Genomic DNA, 21,537 nt, shown 5'->3' on the forward strand with positions numbered 1-21,537 from the left:
CAGATCTTTACGTCCCTCCAGCCCCAACATTCTGTGTGTCAAGCACTTTGCTAAACAGCGAGCTGGTGGCTGATGTCTTTCCTCAGCAGGTTCCCTCCTATGGAACAGCCTCCCCTTCCTCTACAACTTCAATGCTCACTGGCTCCCAGTTAAGGAAAGAATCAATTTAAAAATCCTAACCATTACTCATAAATGCATCAATTCAGCCGCACCTTCTTACTTATCTGAAACCATACCCAAGAACTCCTCCGACCGTCCTAAACGAAGCCATAATGCTAACCAACTCTGCATACCCACCATCAGAAGAGCCAAAGCCGGCGGCATCGGCTTCCCCTACATTGCACCTAAGCTATGGAACACCCTTCCTAACTCGCTCAGAGCAGAACCCTCACTGTTCTGCTTTCGCAAATCACTCAAAACCACACTATTTACCAAACTCTCTTCACCTCTTCCACCTCACCTCACACCTAAGATTGATTGTATAATTTCCGGTCTGTTTCTATACTTCGTCTCGCAAAATGTTCCTGTAATGCAAATATCTATGTAGCCACATTGCACTCCACTGTAACCAGCAAGTTGTCCTCTCTGTATCAGCGCCACGAGGCCCCCGGGCTGTTGTGCACTTTAAAAATACGAATAAATGAATAAATAAATCTTTAGCTGGATCTTCTCAAATTCCAGAAGCTCCTCAAGACTTTCCTCTTCACCTCCTTCTTCCCTTCATCCCACCCCTGCTAAACTCCACAGTTACTGAGATTGGTGACCAGGGCCATTATGTGTCCTCTTGGGCCCTGGCCTCCCATCCCAACTGCCTTCTGCCACCACATGCCTGCACTTAATTAGTGGCAGCTAACCACTCACTTAGGCACTTACTGCTGCTCACCCTTCTTAGCACTTCCCTCTTGGTACACTTAGCACTTACCCCCCAATCCCCCATCCCTTTCTCTCTCTCCCTGCACTTGCACATTCAGAATGCTCACAAGGCCAAGTAGGACCGCCTCTATCTTTCTTTCTTTGAATTTCACTCCAATGTTCCCTCTCTGGTGCCCTGTTAGCGCTTTGAAACACAATTTACTTGTTGTATAAATGCCTTACAAATGCACAATAAATAAATACATAAAATCTGAATTGGCAATATCAAATATCTGAATAGGTCTGTAAAGCCTGGGGTCAGAAATGGCCACTTCATCCAACGGGATACTCGTTCAGATTCGAATTTGATGAACCAGGCCAGTTACATTCACAGCAATTCAGATACAATCCAGTTCTCAATGTCCTGGTCCAGTGGTTCTTCTCAGACTCTCTCTCTTGCCTCTTTCTCTTTGGTTCTCCTGCTTCTGGGTCCCCTCCAATACGCCCACACATGTTCCACCTGGTCTGCCTCTTGTGCTCCTTCTTGCTGCAAAGAGAAGAAGTATGTGACAGGTCTCTGTTAGGTTACCCTCCCTCCCTCAGTGTGATTGGTTGGTCTCTAGAAAAAAAACCCTCTCCTCTCTCCTACAGGGTGTGAGAGAGTTTTCTCCCAACCAATCCCCTTTCAGGCTTTGTCCTTCTTCCTGTGATTTCTCCAAGCTCCTCCCATAACTGAGCCTGGATGAGTGGATGCTGCCATTTTTGTTCCTGCTGTTCCTAAAGGCCTTTGCCAGGAAGTGTGGGTAGTTCATTTACATTGGGGTCCCTGTTGTGAGGCCTGCTTTCCCCTGTTTGAGTTCCGCAAGCCTCTGGTGGTTTATATGCTCTGTACCTGCCAGGGTCGTGAGTCACCTGCGACCGCCATGGCCCCTGACAACGGCACCACATCCTATCTAGAGATGCAAGGAACTGTTGCAGTGTTCATCTGATTCTCTCTCCCGCTGGGGTCGTACCACTCAATGGGACCAGTGACTTGTTCCTGCCAGAGTTGTGAACGTCAGTTGGGACTGCAGCAGTTGATGCCGCCAGGACCGTTGACATTTTCCTGCTGGTGCTGTGAACACCCGGAGAGGCCATTGTGGTCTCTACCAGCGTTGTCTCCCTGCTGGGGATGCTGGACACTGCCATAGGCTGCCTCACTGTTCCCTCCCCAACGGTGTCCCCGGGCAATGGCAGGGAAACAAGCACTGTCCGTAGGGACAAGACGATTAGTCCCTCGCCCGGTCTGTCAGGCGGACCATCACAAGATTGAATCTGTAGACCTCTTAAAAAGTGACCATACATTACCTAGCCCATGAGACAATGCACAGTAATCTTAATGACCGAATGAGGCCCTAACATCAGTCTTACAGCCATCACTAACTTTAACAGGTAAAAGGTGAAAACCATCCGGCAATTATAATTTAGTGAACATTGCAGCTCTTTGGACAAACTTAAAAATGTCACTATTAAGAAGTTAAGTGTAACAATCTACCATTGCAACGTTATATATCCCCCAGTAGTCCATAACTGTGTTCCGTTATTGCAACTTATTAGTTACAAAAAGAAGAGAGCCATATCTTAGACATATCTTGGTGGGACCAAGTTTGAATGTCTACTTCTAACACTCACACAATGTATCCATTGATCTGAATGGAACCACTGAAAAGGTATCACGTTTCTAAAAATCAGTATTATTTTTGTGTTATAAAATCAGAACAACAGAGTGATATACGATAACCAATTGTCTCTCTGACCACTTCACTGGAACCTTCAGCACTATGTGATGAATCCAATGGTGGTATCACTTCTTTCCCGGTGGTGACCTCCTCCCATGTAGCCAGGGGATGGCAGCCGCTACCTCCTCCTGACCCTGGGGAAGGTTATATGAGGGAGGATCACGTGGGGGAGACAACTTCCGGGAGAGGGTGGTGGTATCATCTGATGAGACCTGGTATCCCCCTTGCCTTTCGAAGGATATACCACTGATTCCCCATCCTCTAATGGTCTATTGCGATTCCTCTCCTGCTCCCTCAACGGAGAGTCTTGAATCTCTCTCATTCCAATCTGCAGACCCCCTCTCAAATATTGACTTGCCATCAAAACCTGTTATGAACATTCCTCCAATGTTTTCATGCAAATTATCCAAGAGGGACTGCTGGTCCCAGAAATACCTTAAAGGAACACGCTTGTATTTATAATTGCCGTGGTTACATAGAAAAAGTAATTAAAAGCACTTACCGGCAACAGCTTTCCTGCCTGCATTCTCTGCTCTCTGCGTCTCTGGCCTGCATACTCTGCTCTCCGGGTCTCTGGCCTGCATTCTCTGCTCTCTGCGTCTCTGGCCTGCATTCTCTGCTCTCCGGGTCTCTGGCCTGCATTCTCTGCTCTCCGGGTCTCTGGCCTGCATTCTCTGCTCTCCGCGTCTCTGGCCTGCATTCTCTGCTCTCCGCGTCTCTGGCCTGCATTCTCTGCTCTCCGCGTCTCTGGCCTGCATTCTCTGCTCTCCGCGTCTCTGGCCTGCATTCTCTGCTCTCCGCGTCTCTGGCCTGCATTCTCTGCTCTCCGCGACTCTGGCCTGCATTCTCTGCTCTCCGTGTCTCTGGCAATAATGAAGCAAGAGCCGCTGTAATAAAAACTGCCAGCAGGTGGCTTTTGCTTCATGATTGCTGCAAGGGCAGAGATTAACACAAGCAAAGGAGGCTCGCCCATTTCACGAAATGGATGCCTCCTAGTGCGTGAAATTAAAGGGGTTTAAACATTATTTGTGTAAAATTTTACTAAGGAACGTTATTTAAAAAGATGTTTCATATATGTTTTTTTATTATTGCCCATCATTTAAGACAATGGGCCTCATTACGACCCTGGCAGTACGGAGTGAACGGCGCCGTAAAAGGTGCCGGCGCCGTTCACTCCGTACCACCGCATTACGAGTTCCCCCCGCGGGAAACGGTAAGCACGCCTGGGAAAACCAGGCGTGCTTACCGGGTTACGCGAGGGGAAGAAGGAGCAAACAACGGGCCATCTCGTAATGGCCCGTTGTTTGCTCCCTCTCCCATTCCCATTTCAGCCCTATGGGGGCTGAAATGGGAATGGGGAAGGACCGTGTCCGGGTCCTTGGAGGGAGGAATTACGGGGCCTTCCAAACTCAGAATGGCCCGGTAAGTCCTCATTCTGAGGACCCGGACCCCGATGCGATTTCGGCGGCAGCCATGCAGCCAATAGCGGCATGGTTACCGCCGAACTCGTAATGAGGGCCAATAAAATTTTTAAGCGCACTATTCCTTTAACACTGTGATGAGGAAGAGGAATGCAGAGCAAAAGAAGCCCAGAGCAGAGGCATCACTCTAGTTCCTGGGAGTACACACCTGTGCCTGGGATATTTAAAACAGGACCGCCAGAAACCATGCTAAACTGCTGATGGGAGCAGGTTGCTCATCTCTGTGTGACCGACGGGTTAAATGAAAGATGGTGAGTCAACTGGCTCATAGAAATACAATATTTAACAGGGAGTTCTCAAATGTTGGGGGTATTTAGCTGTTCTTCTAACGCAAATTCACCCAGATGGAGGACCCCTTCAAATCCTTAACGATGTCTTCCTGCCTCTCGGCCCCACCACTAATTACTACCCTGAGGGTAAACGCTTTGAATATCAGGTTTGGTGGGAACCAGACAGACAGGTTCAAGTGTTTTCTGGACTAATAGGGTAGAGCTTGAGAATACCCTATAAAGGCTCGGGGGTTGTTTGATTCCTGGTGAAAGGGAAACGGGGCATACCGCGTCTCACCCAAGGGTGCCTCATCCCCACTCCCCCAGTCTCCTCCACCCAGCTGATCCTCCCTCTCATTCCCACCCCCAGGATCAGGATCTGAAAGCGATGGCCTTTCCCAGGCCACCTGGGAGGAGGAACCAGGGGCAGAAGAAGTGGGGACGCCCTCCGGTTCCTCACAGGTCCCAATTGTAGTCGAATTGGAGCACTTAATCTGATTACCTAACTGGGAAGATGCACATTGCCACACCCCTCCTCACATGGCGCGGGTGATCTAATTTCCATACAGGCTAATGGAATTAACAGAAATGTCTTTAGAATAATGTTCCTTTGGACCAATCCGACCCTCTCCAGCAGCTCTCCTCAAAGAGAGGGTCATGGACTAGACCAATCTGCATCGCCATATAATATGCTGCTGCGAAACACACAGGGCTTCTTCAGGCAAAGATTCCACACCCAGCTGATGAGGCATCCTGTGAAACTCGCCAGGTGGACCAGTGAACGATTCAGCCGGGGTTAGGCAGATGCAGCAAAAGCTCTAGCCAGGGCAAGTAGAGCCTCATCTTTTCCCATTAATAAAACCCACCTTTAGCCAATTCAAGACTCAGCGACAGGTCTTGATTGTCAAATTTTGATGCCTCTCTAAGCTTTGTCCTTCTTCCCAGATGGTTCCCGCCAAACCTGGTATTCAAAGCGTTTACCCTCAGGCTAGTAATTAGTGGTGGGGCTGGGAGGCAGGAAGACATCCTTAAGGATTTGAAAGGGTCCTCCATCTGGGGGAATTTGTGTAAGTGAAACAGCTAAATACTCCCAACCTTTTTTTAGAACTCCCTATTGCTTTCTGGGGAATCTTGACACATAAGCATCCTTTGGCATTCTACCCAATTGGGGTCCCTCCAGCCTACACTTTAGGACGGACCTGAAGATTTTACTCTTCAAAGGCCATCTTGCCAATTGCTCATCGGTCCACTCTACACTACTTGCCATCCTCTGGAGTTCCCCCTTCCTCTGCTCCCCATCCATCCCTGCTTTTACAGTACCAGTCAATGCTCCATCGCTTCCCATTTAGGTTTGCTTTTTATAAATCCCATGCACACATACCAACGTTCTGCTCCTTATTATTTCGGCAATTCCAGAGCATGCGGTTGCCCCTACGATAATTGAGGCACGTTCTATGATCTGTGGTTCTATGAGCAGTCCCGTGTGGCCCGACCATGAATTTCATGGTAGTTCCACCGGCAGTGACCCGTGACTCTCTGGACAATGCACAGGCATGCGTATTCGAATCACTAGTGGGATAATGTTCAGTCTGACCTTAAAGGTTCAATGTTGATGTCATTAGTTGTGATTTCAAGAAATATCACCGAGAACACCATGCCAAGTCGTTCATTGTCCCTAACCTATTGCCTTCTAGGTTGCAGCCGCCGCTGTGATGCTTGAGCGACATCTGCCCCACTGGCTGTGGCCTCGCATTGGTATATGTGGGAAAGACTATGGCCTGGGCGACAGGTGGTACCTCAGGTAAGAACCCAAAGCAACATCAACATTCATAATTCTTCACTGTGACAGGTGACCCAGAACTTGTACCAGAATTTTGCACTGTAAGCAAATACTTATCACATACACATTCTAGCCCACTTTCCTTAGCTATCTTTCCTCTCAGAAATAAATAGCAGATATGTTAATGGCTATTGATGTTACCTTTTTGATTGTAATATGGACATTTCCAATTATATTTGATTTTGCTTACAGTTTGGGTATTATAATTTTAAACTACCCAATCACGTTCTCTGTAGACATTTGCCATTACATTATTGCTGCATGTCACTGAACTGTTGGCCTATTGCATGTGTGTGTGGCCTACAGTAACAGCATTTGACAATTCATCCCTATTACATCTATGTCCCATGACCTTTCAACCATGCTTATGGGATATCGCCCCAGGGAGGGAGTGTACTGGGGCGTGATGTGGAGGAAACCTTAGAATAAATGTTGTGATGGATGACATGCACAGACATGCTGCTCCTTAGCAGGACTTCCCTCGCACATAATAACAGTCTCAAAATCAGGGGGAGCCGCTATGCAGCTATTTGCAATACATTCTTTGGTTCTCTTTCTCCACCCGTGCCCTCAATGTCCTTGGTAACACAGTTTCTGAGCACTTGATGTACGCTAAAATGGACCCCTTCTGTAGTGGCTTGGCAGGCGAAGATAATGGTCTGGAGGGTTGCCCCGAGCCGTGCCCATGGTTAAGATTCGTTCTAAACCTTCCTGCCATCACCTCTTTGTTTTCGCTGAGATGAGTCTGTCAGCAAGCGCTTTAGATGTAGTGAAACCAGCCAGGAATCTTTTCACCAGAAACCAGTGTGTGCGTGTAAATGGACCTAGCTCTATTACTGATAGTTTCAAAGAGAAGCTCCAGAGACAACATTCCATCATGTACCAGAAATCTAGCAAAATTTGGCATCAAACTTGGCTGACTTAGCATTTACCATCCGCCAATGATTGAATATGTCAGCTCAGAATCATATCCTTCAGGAAACTTCAGCCTTCCTGTGACCTCAGTGGGTGCTGTTTGCACTAGTGCATATACATTGTAAGCCAGTAGCCTCAATGGATATTAAATATATATTGTTGAAAACAGCCTTTCTGGTAGCCTCAACCTTCAGCAATAGGATCAGCAAAATCCAAGCTATTTGTGATGTAGCCTTGATTCCTCATAAACGTTAGGGGGATCTGTGTACATATTTGAGCTTTTTGCTCAGTGTTGTCACTGAATTTCATCTCAATCAAGATATTAATTTACCAATATTCTTTCCAGACCCAAGCAGTGGGGCAGAGTGGCATCTTCAGAATGTTGACATGAGCAAGGCGTGCCATTCTGTTTGGATAAACCAATGTCCTTTGGTCATCTTCTTGTGACTCGCTTGGATCAGTCGCCCGGTACGAATGCTACAAAATCCACAAAGGCTCACTGGATGATGTCACATTGTCTGGAGTGCTATCGACCGTTCCACCTCTTGTCTGCCTGCGCGTCTACTTCTTGAGGACTAAGGCGGTTTCAGCATCTTTATAAGATCTGTTCTCTTAAAGGACCTTAGCAAGGCGGCTAGATGGGAAAATGTATTGTTTGGATTCAGAGAACATCTGATGGGACATCTTCGCTTGTCGTTATATTGGTCGTATATAATATGACACAGGTCATTCTCCCCCCAATGGTAAGATGCGTTGTGACCTCCCATGAGTATGGAGGTAAAGGGAAAAGATATCGGAGTACGTAGACGTTACCGACCGTAGTGACTACTGTACTATGTGAGGAACCAGGAGCAAGGCTCAGACACATGGAAGGCATGCTGATTTTTAGGAAAGTGCCTCGCAGTCCCTTTCTCTAGGAGGTGTTTCCCGACCTCAACGGACGTAACTAAGGCTGTGGTCAATGTCAGGATGTCCCAAAAGAACAAGTGATCCATCTTGTGTCCGTTACCCTATGCTACACCTCACAGTCTACCAATAGTTCTACGGTGAAGGGGGTGACAGTCTTGTAGCTTATTTAGTGGAAAAATAAAGAAAACAGACATGTTGGAGAAAACTCAGGTTTCCAACAAAGTTCCCAGCTGCAGGGGGAATGACTCCCTTCCCTTGGTCTCCCCACAGTGCATTAAGAAGATGGCTCCCTCCTCCCAGTGCCCACAATGTTAAAGTACATCGATAAACTCAAAACTGCCAAAATGGGAGGCTTCTTCCTTTGGTCACACCAGGAGGACTGACTCCCTTCCTTAGGTATTCAGCTTCTCTCCAATTTGTCAAGTAGATGAGTCCCTCCTCTTGGTGTCATAAACCAATGTCTCATACCAAACAAGAAACCAACGTATGCATGGCCAAAGGGTTGACTTCCTCCTTTGGCCACCCCACGGGAATGACTCCCTCGCCCTGGTATTCAGCTCCTCACAGAAAATAAAATGCATACAGCCAAAGGTCTTCTTCACAAGTCTCTCAATTTGGGGGTCTCTCCTTCAGCCTTTGCCAACTTCCGTGGCTGCTGAAAATCGCGGCTGGGTCGGGTAAGAGTCTCAACTCGTGTCTGCTCTCCGCTTGGCTTCCGAGGTCTGGGAGCAGCGTTTCGCTAACACTGCCCGTGCCATGTGAGAACTACATTTCCCCCACTTCTCTTTCTCTGCGGTATCGGCATCCCTTCAGCGTAGGGCAGATTTGGGTCTTCTGCTCCCTCTTCCAGGGGCCGTGAGTGCAGCTGGGCTTTTCGCTGAGCCGTTCCTTCATCCAACGGGAGCCATCTGCTCCCGCCAGCTTCTGCCCCAGTGGTATCAGCTGGTGGATATTTAAAGGTCCCGCCACTGCACCACTCCTTAAAGCAACTAGAACGCATTGTTGGTTTTCGGGCTCTTCGGCTCTTCATCACTCGGGTGTTCTTCTTCATCCCAGTAGTGGAGAGTGGGTCGTTGACCTGAGATGAATAATCTGTCATGGCCACAGCCCCCTTTTTAACAGAGCAATATGCCATAGAGGTGAGGTGCACTACAGGGGCTTAAGATGTTGTGTAGCAAATGGAATATACCATTTCTCATCTGGGGATGCCTCACTTCTCCCCAAGTGCCGTCTTCCCCGTGTGCTCCTCCTTCAGATAGCCACCCCCAGGGTCAGAGTCGGGTAGCTTCTGCCTTTCCCTCGCCACATGGGGAGACACTCTCCCCAGAGAAGAAGTGATGGCATCCTCTGATTTATCACAACGCCTCGCCCATCGTCCCACTTCCTCCCTGCACTCCCTGCATTGCTCATGGTGGTTCTGGCCAGAAGCAAGACTGGGGGAGATACCTCCCTGGGGATGATCTACCATCAGCATGCCAGAAATATGGGGGAAAGGGACTATTGATGAGTAAGTGCAGTCGTCAGTACAGCCGCAGTGAGTAGCCACTTTGTTGAGCGACACTTAGAAGTGGGCCGAATCCATTATAAAGCACTATGTAGAAACATAATATTTTTCTTGGTCTTGTCAGTGGCACACAGCCAAGAGAAATGAAGCATCTCTGTTTCTGTGTTGAGAAGCTCACACCCCGTTACTGTCCCTCATTCTCTCTGGGCTAAGGCTGTGGTGCAGGGAGACGCCACAGCTACTTACCGGGTGTACACGTCTCAAGCTGCAAGCAACTGGGCCGGCATAAGTCACTCACCATTTCTTGCTCACCAGGAGTGAGCTATTCACCGTGGGCTAGTGCAGCGTGCAGTGTTTGTGACATGGACGCCACCTGATCAGACACTATATCAACGTCAGGTTTATCCAACACTGTATCTTCAGCACATGCTCGTACTGCTGAACTGTGGTCCTACTTATACATATGTGTACGCTGCCACTTAATAAATCATCCACATTTCTGAGCAAAGCTCTCTTTGTACTTCTATGCAAATGCCCTTAAATGGGTTCCTTTACAGCAGCTTTACCTATGCAGAGACTAATATGGTACATGAAGCGGCAATGATTTAGTTATGTCATGTTATTTTATGTTAAGGGTGTTTGCAAAGTCCTCATAGTGCTAAAGAGGAAACTGCAGACCGGAAGTTAGCGTCAGCATCTGTATATTCGCCATGTGTGCCTGTAACAAGTAAGACTTCTTTAGCGCCACAATGCCCTCGGGCAGATGTGCTCTCTATAAATCTAAATAAATAAATAAAGTGTTCAAACTTTCTGGTCAAACGTTTCACTATTTCTGGAAGGGGTAGGGAAGAGGTTTCCGTGTTATCCTGAGAAGTGCCCGTTTCTGAGCAAGCACAGATGTCCGAGGAAAAGACTTCCATAATAGTGGAGCTTGATATCAGAACAAGCGTGCGTTCATGACAAATCGGGAGCGGGGAACCACAAGTAGATTTTGATTGCAAGAGCTGGAGAATCGATCCCATCCGCTGATTGGGATTAAGCTTCAGTTGAAGAAAAGACGTGCCCAGATTGTGCAAGGCCTTAGGCTTAATTTCCAGAAGGAGCCATTGGAGACACTTTCGGAGAGCCGCCGTACGTTGTAATCGATTATATTTTGTCACTAGCATTCAAGCATCATTGTACACGCCTGCAGCTTGTGAGTTAGATATTTGGTTTTAGATATTTGGGGTGAAGTGATCAGGGCAATAATGGACTCAAACCGGGAGAAAGATGCTGGGTTTTATGACTAGGTTTAACTGGTGGATTAGAGTAATGTCTTATCGTATATAACTACCTAGTTCTTTGATACAACTGGGCAGGGTAGCAGACGGGGTCTGAATATATCAGGCCAGAGTCCAGAGAGGTCTTAATGAGCAGGTGTGTCGTTCACGAATTACGCGGACGATACTCAACTCATATTGGAACTGGGGGGCAGAAACCACGCTATCGACAGTGAACTGATTGCCAGGATTTACATGACAATAGACGACTGGATGCAGGCAAACTGGATGTGCCTGAATGACTCGAAAACCGAATTGTTGCTGTTCGGTTCAAGCCGCCAGTTGGCAAGCTTGGGGCCTGAGTACAATTCTTTTCTAATTAAAAATGCCACCATTTTGGTGGCCCCCACAGTGAAAACACTGGGTATGATGGTTAACTCCGCGGTCGACTCCCATGCCCAGACCAGCTACCTGCAAAAGAACACAGCGTATTACCTAAGATTAATGAAAGCTATCAAACCGTTCCTTAACGAAGGTAATATGGCCACGATAGCCAGAGCCATTATTCTATCACGGCTTGACTATGGGAATGCTCTGTTGTTGGGGGCTTCTTCCAAGGACTTATCCAGCTGCCAAGTGATCCAGAATAATGCGGTCAGGCTTGTTAAGAACTTAAAGAAGAAAGATCACACCACAGCAGATAGACTATCACTGCACTGGCTCCGGGTAGAAGAGCGTATTAAGTTCAAGGCCCTTTGCTTGGTGCACAAGTGCTTCTACGGCTCTGCGCCGGTCTATATGAAAAAGAGCCTAGTGCCTTACTTACCGAGGAGAAGCCTACGCTCGGAGGGTAAATGTCTGCTGACAGTCCCTAATTTCAAGCTGAAATCTGGATTGGGCAGATCATTCTTGGTGATGGCCCCCAAACTATGGAACAGCCTTCCCGAAGTGCTGAGGTTAGAGGTAAACCACCTCACTTTCAGGAAGCACCTGAAGACTTACCTCTTCAGATGAAGAGCCTGGGGAAAGGATGGTTTCGGGGTCACTATTAGGCTGCAACTTCCGTATCTTATGTTTGTCTGATGTTGATGTATTGTAAGTGCAAGCGCCCTGATGCCCACGGGCTACCGGCGCTATACAAAATGAAATACATACATACATACATACATACAGAAACAGAATCTCATTTTCTGGGGATTAGATTTGAGTAATTATCTGGCATCAATGCATTCAATGAGATCAATCCGTTTGAAAAAGTTAGTTGGATTTACTTTAGGCTTTGTCTGAGACATGCCCAAAAATGTCTGCCGCCAGTGTGCATAGATAACAAATTCCATGACAAACAACCTATTGTTAAGATGCCTTCAGTGCCGGAGAAGTAATACGCGAAAGTGCAGAACCACGTGCAACTCTGAAACAAATTCAATGCTGATCAGAGATGAATGGAGGCAAAGCAATGAATTGAGTCCTAGCTCTCGGAAAGGAGGTAGCACCATTATAAGGTTCTTTGGATAATAGCTGCCTGTCCCATTCTTCTCAAGAGGGATGTTATTATTTAGACTATTCAAGGGGGCTAAAAAGTCCAAAAGGACCAGGGCTCTGCCAATGTATCGATCAACTGCGAGCCTCATATTAGCTGAGGCAGAGGCGAGGAATGATGCAGTGCCTCTTCTCGGCCTGAAGAGGATCCTGCTGATTAGACTCCTCAATAAGAAAATGTCACTGCTTTATATCTGGAAAGGTAGGTTGGAAATGGAGCAAGCGCTTCCTAAACCCACTGGGTCAACAATAGATTTCTTTTTGGAAGATGTATGACCATGTACGTTTTCAGGCTTTCCTAAATATATCCCTAATCGGATATTTTAACAGGTTTGCACCTTGAGTACGTATCAAAAGATTCTTAAAAAATGTGCCGGGCTATGAATCTCCTGGGGATCCAGAATATGTACTGGTGGCCACTGAATGGGCATACATGGTGATAGCCAGTGATATCAAAGAGAGTACATTTTGAAATCGGGGACATTGTAGGGGCAAAATCGTCAATATACATGGAATTGAAAGAGGAGAGAGTAGGGACAGGAAGCAGGGACATTTGGAACAATACCCCCGTGAGTGTGCTCAATTTTATGAATAACATGTTTTGCTGGGGATATTAGCTTAAATGTTGAAAGAGGAGTTATGGAAATCAGTCGTAGTTTGACTGATCGTCTTTAGCTTAGTTCATAGGGAAATGTAGCATTGTTCTTTTGCAGCCTGGATTAGCTTTTTGTATTTTTGTAAGTGCTGATGTAACATTTGTCAGTCTAATTGAGAATGTGACAATCTTCATTTGCATTCTAATTTCACTTTAAGGTCATTCTTGATCCTTTAATTGAGGCGAGAAGAAAGAGAGATTGGTAGACCTTATTCGGCTTAGTCAGGGTTTCATTGGGCACTTGCGGTTAATAAACAACGTTATATCATAACCAAGGCTGCTTAGTAACGATGCCCCGTCAAAAGATCCACTTTGCTGCTACTTTTGGCGTTAAAGGCAGATCAAAGTAAGGTGCGAGATAAGGGAAGTTTGATTTTCTTTGAATGGTCTTTGAGGAAGGTTGAATCAGAATGGGGTTGCTTACTGGTAGCTTGGACAGAGCTGTCAAATGGAATTAGAAGATATTTATATTTACTTGAAGAACAAGAATGTCAATTGCAATCAGAAATGAGTTCCATTTACAGATGGCTGAGTCACTTCCACAAAGGGTGCCAGTGCAATAGCACAAAGAGGAGAACAAATGGTGAGGCAGTTTGAAGGCTCTTAAAAAATGGGACCAAGGACAAAATAAACCAAACAGGACAAATGATATATATATATAGTAACATTATCCGAGGGAGGAAGTGCTTCAAACTAAGAGGGGTACTATATAAATATACACAATTACATTCTTAGGCATCACTGGTGGAGTTGTGGGGTCATGGAGGTTGGAGGACAGGGCAGGGGAAACTCTTTGGCAAGTAAGTGAAGTTTATGCTGAGCCTTGAAGAGACCCAGAGTTAGGATTTAATTGTCATGAGCAGTGGGTTCCAGTGGAATAGGGAGCATACGGAGTAAGAGCAGAAGTGAGAGGAGGCACAGGGAGGGTATGGGATGATGCGATTGAGTGAAGAGAAATATCAGACAAGCACTGAGGAGCAAGGCCATTGATACTTCGTAGACTAGGAGGAGGAGAGCGTTGTGTGTGGAGAGCCAACCAGGATGTTGTCAGTAACTAGAAGTGGGTGGGGATCTGGGTAGGTTGTAGCGAGTGTGGATAGCAAAGTTGACATAGGAAACAGTAGAAAGGAAGGCCATGGAGTAGTCTTCAGCAGTAGTCGAGTTTGCTGAGCATAAAGGTCGAGATTAGAGTTTTCGTAGAGTGGTGATGGTGAAAGGCAAAGGACATAAGTCTTCCTGGGGCAGAGGTATAGGGGGTGAAGAGAAGGGCTACAAGGACTGATCCTTGGGGGACACTGAGAGGGAGAGGAGTGAGGTCAGAGGCTTGCGTGTCCCTGGAGATTTTATAGGATCCTCCTTACAGGTATGAGGTGATCCTGATGAGAGCACAGAGGCCCTGGGGAGTGAAGAGGAGAGAGGAGTGATTTGTCCATGCTAAGGGAATAGGTTGAGAAGCTAGAGGAGTATTTTCAGAAGCACACATGAAGTCCACTAACTGTCCCTTAGAAGGAGAGGGTCCAGTAAGTCATTAGGTCATATTCATGCTTGGAAGGTTGTCAGCCAATCTGCTGGCCATGGATTTGTACCAATCATCTGCCCATGCATGAACATTTCCCAGGAAGACCAGGGATGGAAAAGTTATCGGAATGTAAGTGCAATGCAGCTGTAAAGATCAATGCAATCGCGCCACGCAGTCCAGATGTGGAAACATCTGGTGGCTGTCCTGGATAATGTCTTTAAAAAAGTTTGTTATTAGAAAAGCAGGCCACTGTTAACCTTTGGTTGATAATTATCTTTAATAGATTAAAATGCAGAGGTCTGCACAAAGGTTCACATGTACATATGCCACTTTGCACAGCCAAATAGAACTTCTTTTGCTTTCTTTGCAAAATATTGTGTCACTTAGGAAAATGGTCTTTATATCTCTCTCTCCCCTCCTTACTCTCTTCCCCTCCTTTATTTCTTCCCTCCTTATTCTCTCTCCGTCCCCCCAGGAAATTCATGTATATGTCCTATTTGAGGATGCAGTGAGTATTGCGTGTGGTTCTAATTTGGAAAAGTATCATACTGCATAAAGATCCTGGGGCACCATGACACAAGGGTTACTACCGGTATCTGTAATAACTAGAAGAGAAAGGATGTGGATCAGCTACAGGGTCCTGCATTACTATAGCAACCTATTGCTTCTATTTTCCATCTGTTTTTGCATAACAGATGTGCAACAGGTTCATGGTTGTATTGTGGTGTCATAGTTATGTACAGATCCCAAGTGTTGAGGATTTGTGCTGTGTCGTATTTGTAACAAACATCTATTCTTTATGTTCCTACAGGATTATTGACCGGAAAGACCACACCAAACAGAAAATGGAGCGCTACGTGGAGGCATTTCAGAGCCAGGATGTCAAAGAGACAGGATGTCATTCTATTGGCTCAGAAAAAAATAGCGGGGAAGCTATACCGGCCGAGCACCAACAGGCGGACCCTGGTCCCGCTGTTAGACTGGAAGTGCCCACAATCATGTTGGAAATACACTCAAGTGAAGGCTGGACGGTCCAGGGGTCCGCCCAGATTGACCAGCTACAAGAGACCCCCACGCCAGCCCTGGAGGAAACGAATGAAGAAGAGATACACCACGTCTGAGCACCTGGAGTCCTCTTACTGCCAATGGACTGATCCCTATGCCATAGCTTGCTGACATGAGCCAAACTCCTGAAAAGAGTCCACCATCAATTGCTCTTTCCTTCCTTTGCTCACACTCCTATTCTTACCTTTGTATAAAGAATGATCAGGATTAGTACATATAGATTGTAACTAGTAGAATACTTGTTGTTGGAGGCTTGCAAGCAGTCCTCCCTTTATCGTTGAGAGAACACATTTCACTGTAATGCCAACTGCATATTTGGTTTCTTTGGAGCGATGAGATGGTTAAGCCTGCATTCCAATAGAGGCTCTTTGGAGTGACCCCCGAGTGAAACAACTAGCTCAAGTCACTAATGTTATGATACCGGCCGACCTTAGAAGCCGACTGTGTTGTGCACTAGAGTAGTCTGCGGCCTCAGGAAACGAAACAGGATTTATAGATTAGTTCAGAAGTGGTTAATCTACACAATTCCATTGTATTAAGTCATTGGTTTAACACCATGATGGTTGTGTCCCACTATTCTTTTCCCTTAAGACCGACCTTCCCAAATCCAAGTTGACATCCTATTCTACCTCAGCAATGTGTGCAAGCTCCACCAGTAACTCTACAACTTCTGATGGAGGTCTTCTGCACCATGCAACTGCCTTTGTTCCAACATATATGCTCGTAATGGGAGTACGCTCCCCGACAATGTTATGTTGTGCTGTGTTCTGTTTCATTGATAGACCAATGAACTGTCGCTGGTACAGCCCTGAAGCACTAAGGGCTGTCTAGAAGTGCATCACAGAAAGATTTCCGAAGGACCCTGGATCAGCAATGCATTATGTCATCAAGCAGTACATTGAATAACAGAGACAATTTCATGAGTTGAGAAGACTGCAGAAATGTATCATTAGCAATGGGGATATTTACAATGGGCCGGCATTGGGATAGGTTGTGTGCTTGCCTATCGCCAGGTTATTGAGATTGAATGTGTGAGTGAATGCAAAGACGCATATCTTAGCGACACCACTTGATACCACATCTACCTTTAACAGCGCAACTCTTGCAGCCGTCGGCTCTGCATTGGGAGAAACCTAAATCCTTCCAATGGAGAAATAACAGCACCCTGGGATCCTTAAAATAAGGGATACATTGGTTAGTAAGGTACTATTCCAAGTGGCATAGACTAGAGGTAAGGTAGAAACTGTTTCCGTCTCTTAGGTCCCACATATCGCAATCTAACAACGTCCTCTGATTGTAGGATCTTTGGGGGTGGAAAGGGCAGCTAGTTATCACATGCCCTTGTTCTTGTTTGCGATGAATGATGCCCACAAAGATACACCCACCCCAAAAGTGTCCAACGTTAGCAGTTCAAACAATACCCCCTGCAATGTGCGTCGTGTGTACATGAGGCAGCGGTACCATCTGCGATACGTATCGATCAATGTGTTGGAGCTTTGATGTGGCATTGTTCGGACGAGGAATCCCAGCATCTGAACTTCTAAATTCATTTATCCAAAATAACCTCCCCTAATTTATATTCAATATGTGCCATATTTGAAGAATCCTGTTGGATTGCCGATCTCTTTCCCTTAGTCTCAGCTGGTATTTGTGTACCCACCGACCGTCTCATGGATCAGAGTGGACTCAATGTCTTCAACTGTTGTATGGAACGCTCTCTGGCCAATCTTTTGCCACTTTCCGTACACACAATTTCCTACACACAGTAACAGAATTAATCCTGATTTTGGCACACAACTCCTTGAGACGCCATGGCAACGACAGTACATTCTTGGCTTTGATGGACTCATTTAAACCCAATCCTGGCGTTTGAAGCAGTCGACAAGAGACTGGCCCTGTGTTGGTGGTCCCCTTGAGGCTTTGGTTCCATCGATGTGAAGAAGGGGCCACTTACCATGGGTCTTGTTCCTGCTGCTCTGATCTATTCTCAGAAACATTTTCCTTCTGGCACTTGTCCCTTTCTTGCAAGGTTGGATGCAGTTATGGGAACCCAACCTATTTCTGGAGCTCTTTGAATGCCCCTCTGAGGTTAAATCCCCAGGCGTTTTGACTCCATACTGACTGTGCATGGCTGAACAGGATAGCATATGTTCCACTATCTGCCTTCTTGTGTGATCATTTCATTATAGCCAATGTTTGGCGACAGGACTCTGAACCCTTGCAAGGCTTCTGCGGGATATACATGCCTGAATGCCTTCCTTTTCATGGGTCAATGAACAGATTAGTGCCTTGACAAGAGCTTAAACCTTCTCCCTTAATGTTTCTTGAGGGTGGGCAGCGTCCTAAAACTCTTCAGACAGGTGTGAAACAATAATGTGGTCCAACCTGATGTTGTCTGTGAGGCTGGCTGCCTTTTTTGCTACTTTTGAGTGCACCATTGTTGTGCAACTCATGCTGTTGAATTTAAACACAGCATAGACTTTTTTTTTAAAGTGTTGTTTATTCTTGTGATATATTGCATTATATTTTTTTTAGCCATTGAAATAAGGGTATTAGTGGGCACGCATACCTTGTTTGTTTTAAAATGTGTACTCTTGACATATTGTACTGCTTCTGCAGACTGCTGAGATTTGAAACCTAGTCTGCGTTTTTAATGTCAGTAAAACGTGAAGCCTTTCGCTAAACGTGTCTTTCCCCCGAGTAAGAACTACAATTCCCAAGTGAGTTGTAGTTCTTGGTGGTATTTCTTTCCTCCACAAGCAGCGACAAGCCGGTCTGTGGCAGTCCGTGGCGTACGCGTTCATTTATAATGGTTCTGATTAGCTGCTGTACTTCTGTAGGTAAGGTTCTTGGCATTATTTAGCTCTTGATGGTATGGTGTTGTTGGCACCCTTCATGGTTATTGCCTATTGCCAATAAATCTACCCCTTTTCTGTTGAAGAAATTACATACCTTAGGGTTACATTATTGTCACTTGGGGAGTCCGTTTGGTACCCTGCCACTCTGTGCCCTGAACAAAATCAGAACTCTTAAGATCTCTTATGTACCACAAATGATTACCACAGGTCCCACGTCAAAAGGCACTCTAAAGACAGCCCCGATTAACGCTAGGTCTCCAATAGAAAATACAACTGTTATTCGTGACTCAATACTATTTTCAGATTTGGATATACTTTTTATAACTGAATCTTGGTTCTCATCTACCAGTGTTGCCTCTTTTAATTTGTTGGTACCTGTTAATTACCAGATGAAGTCGCTAACTAGAGAAACGAGCATAGGGGAGGAGTTGCAATGGTGTATAAAGGTACTCTAGCACTGCACAACAGTCCTACCTTGATTTGGGAATACCACCTGGCAGGTTCTGGCTGTTACTTGTTTACACTCCCCTCATGATGCTTTTCATTTGTATTTGTTTAGTATTTATAGTATTATATTGCGTACCAAACCCTGAGCTTGAAAGCTTAGGGTTACATACATGAAAAGGCAGAAAAATACAATCAGGCGTGAAGACGATAAATAAGTGGGACCCTGGTTACATATAGGTCCGATAAAGCCATGGATAACAGAAAAAACAGTTGCATACAGTAATACGATATCATGCATAATCAGTGAGCAGCGAACAAAATAGCAGTTTCTTAGTGGTGAGGCAAGAGGCTCAGCCAGTTTTTTATGCTGGCTTTGAAGGAGAGGAAGGAGGGTTCCTGTCTGAGAGGCATGGGGATGGAGTTCCAACGTTTGGCTGCTTGGACAGGGAAGCTTGCTCCTCCGGCGGTTTTGAGATTGAACCTTGGTACCACCAGACTATGGTGTACAGAAGATCTGGTGGCACGTGTAGGTTTGTGCATACAGATTTTGTCTGCCAAATAATTCAGGGCTGAATTTGTGAGGTATTTGTGCGTGATGGCCAGGGTGCATAATGTGATTCTATCATGGATGGGCAACCAGTTGGTGCTGTTTCAGTGAGTGGATATATGACAGGATCTGGGGAGACTGAGTGCAGCTCTTAGTGAATTGTTTTGGAGTACCTGGAGCCTATTTAGATTTTGTTCAGATGAACCAAGCAATAGTGTATTGCAGTAATCAAGTTTAGATAGAGCGAGTGCTCTAGCTAGCGCAGACAGCTGTTTGTAGAAAGATAAGGTTTGCAACTGTAGATCAATTTGTTAGTATAGGCCGTGGAGGACGCAACTCTACTGACCTGTCTTTTAAGAGAAAGAGTTGAGTCAAGATAGACTCTTTGGAGTGTAAATTATGTTGCCGTCAATGATGAAGGAAGTGTATCTGGTGTCGAGTTTGTTCAGGCGTGCCTGAGTACCAACGATCATTAACTCGGTCTTATCGTCGTTGAGGCAAAGACTGTTGGTGACCATCCATGCTTGGATTTCGCTATAGATGTTGTTTAACAGTTTTGAGTCGTGGTCATAACAGCCAGAGAGGGGGATGAGGACTTGAGTGTCGTCTGCATAGTTGGCGTAGATGACACTCAACTTGTCCAGGCGATCAAAGAGTAGCTTTGTAAAAATATTGTATAGTGTGGGCGACACACAGGATCCCTGAGGGATGCCACACAGTATCGGAGTGGGATTAGCTGAAGCAGAGGGGGAGAAGAGACTTGTAGTCCGGTTTGAGAGGAAGGATTTAGTCCAGTCGGATGCATTGGTGGAGAATGCTGCTGCTGTTTTAAGGTGCTTGGTAAGAATTTGGTGGTCAATGAGGTCGAACGCCGCAGAGAGGTCTAGAAGTAGGAGGACTGCTAGCTGCCTTTATCCTTCGCCTCGTCCATTAGGATCTTAAGATCTAGCAGGGCTGTCTCATTTTATGTTATAGACCTCCTGGCCAGCCAGTCCTTTTCTGGATGCACTGGATACTTACTAGGATACAGAAGCACTCTGTCACTCTAAAATGATCATTGTCGGTGACCTAAATATCTGGTATAATGAGCCTGAGAAAGTGGATTGTAAATATTTGAATGACATCCTTGAATCCTGCGACCTCATTAAGTTATCAACACTTCCAACGAATAGAAAGGGGCACTGCGTGGACCTGATTCTGCCAATGGGACTTAAGCTATATCATGTTGAGAATATAACAGTTAGCTGGTCAGATCACTTTATGGTATTTTGTACTGCAATATTTGACTTTCAATCAGGCAGACAAAAAAAGCCTGTAAACTCAGAACTTCATTGCCAAAAGAAAGATCCCGACCTTATCTCAGACAATGAACTTTTGAGTAATACCCTGATATAGTCTGACAACTCCTGTGCAGATTAATATACTAAATTGTTGCAAAAACTGCAGACCAACTATGATAAAATAGCCCAACTTAAGAAATTCACAGCAACATGCAAACAATTGTTGGTTTACTGAAAAGCTGAAAGCGCTAAAATTACAATATCTTAAGGCCGAAAAGAAATGTCTCAGAGCTAGAAATGAAGGCAAATATGCTTCAGCCAAGGCTGCTTTAAAACAATATAAGGGGGAGATATTGCTAACTAAGGCCCTAACTCCAGAAAGAGATTGATGTTTCTAACAATTGCCCCAGAGCACTTTTCCCTGCCATTAAAAACGTCTCACCCCCCATTTGTTCACAAGCTAGCGTTTCACCATCTCAAAAGATGGTAATTCAAGTTAATACATTTTTTACAGAAAAAATCAATTTAATTCGGAAAGGTTTGTCTCTAAAACAACATTATCTACAGAGGCTGTGACTAAGAAAATAGTCTGAAATAATCAAGAGACGGCACATAAATGTACCTTCTCTCCAGTGACCGCTGAGAGCATTGACGCACTGATCAATCAGTTAAAATCTACTCTGTACAATTGACCCAATTCCAACGTATTTGACCAAGAAGCATGTCCATGCGCTTAGTAAACCTATTCAGCATCTATCAAACACTTCATTGGCACAGGGCTATATTGTCAGGATCTCGATAAAACTCCCCCTTCTCCTCC

At 45.6% G+C, this 21,537-nt stretch overlaps 1 protein-coding gene across 1 annotated transcript in view; it reads left to right on the plus strand.

The window, feature by feature from the left end:
• The window catches only part of LOC138580096 (transient receptor potential cation channel subfamily V member 6-like), a 353,625-nt gene extending 337,117 nt beyond the window's left edge, over positions 1 to 16,508 (plus strand). The window contains exons 14-15 of the mRNA XM_069650375.1: positions 6,075 to 6,181; positions 15,332 to 16,508. Of these exons, the coding sequence (XP_069506476.1) occupies positions 6,075 to 6,181; positions 15,332 to 15,641 (417 nt within the window). The 3' untranslated portion in view covers positions 15,642 to 16,508. The remainder of the gene's footprint in view (positions 1 to 6,074; positions 6,182 to 15,331) is intronic.
• Positions 16,509 to 21,537: the final 5,029 nt, after the last annotated feature.

This window comes from Ambystoma mexicanum, chromosome 3p, assembly GCF_040938575.1.
Source record: "Ambystoma mexicanum isolate Mex_15411 chromosome 3p, UKY_AmexF1_1, whole genome shotgun sequence".
Taxonomy (NCBI): domain Eukaryota; kingdom Metazoa; phylum Chordata; class Amphibia; order Caudata; family Ambystomatidae; genus Ambystoma; species Ambystoma mexicanum.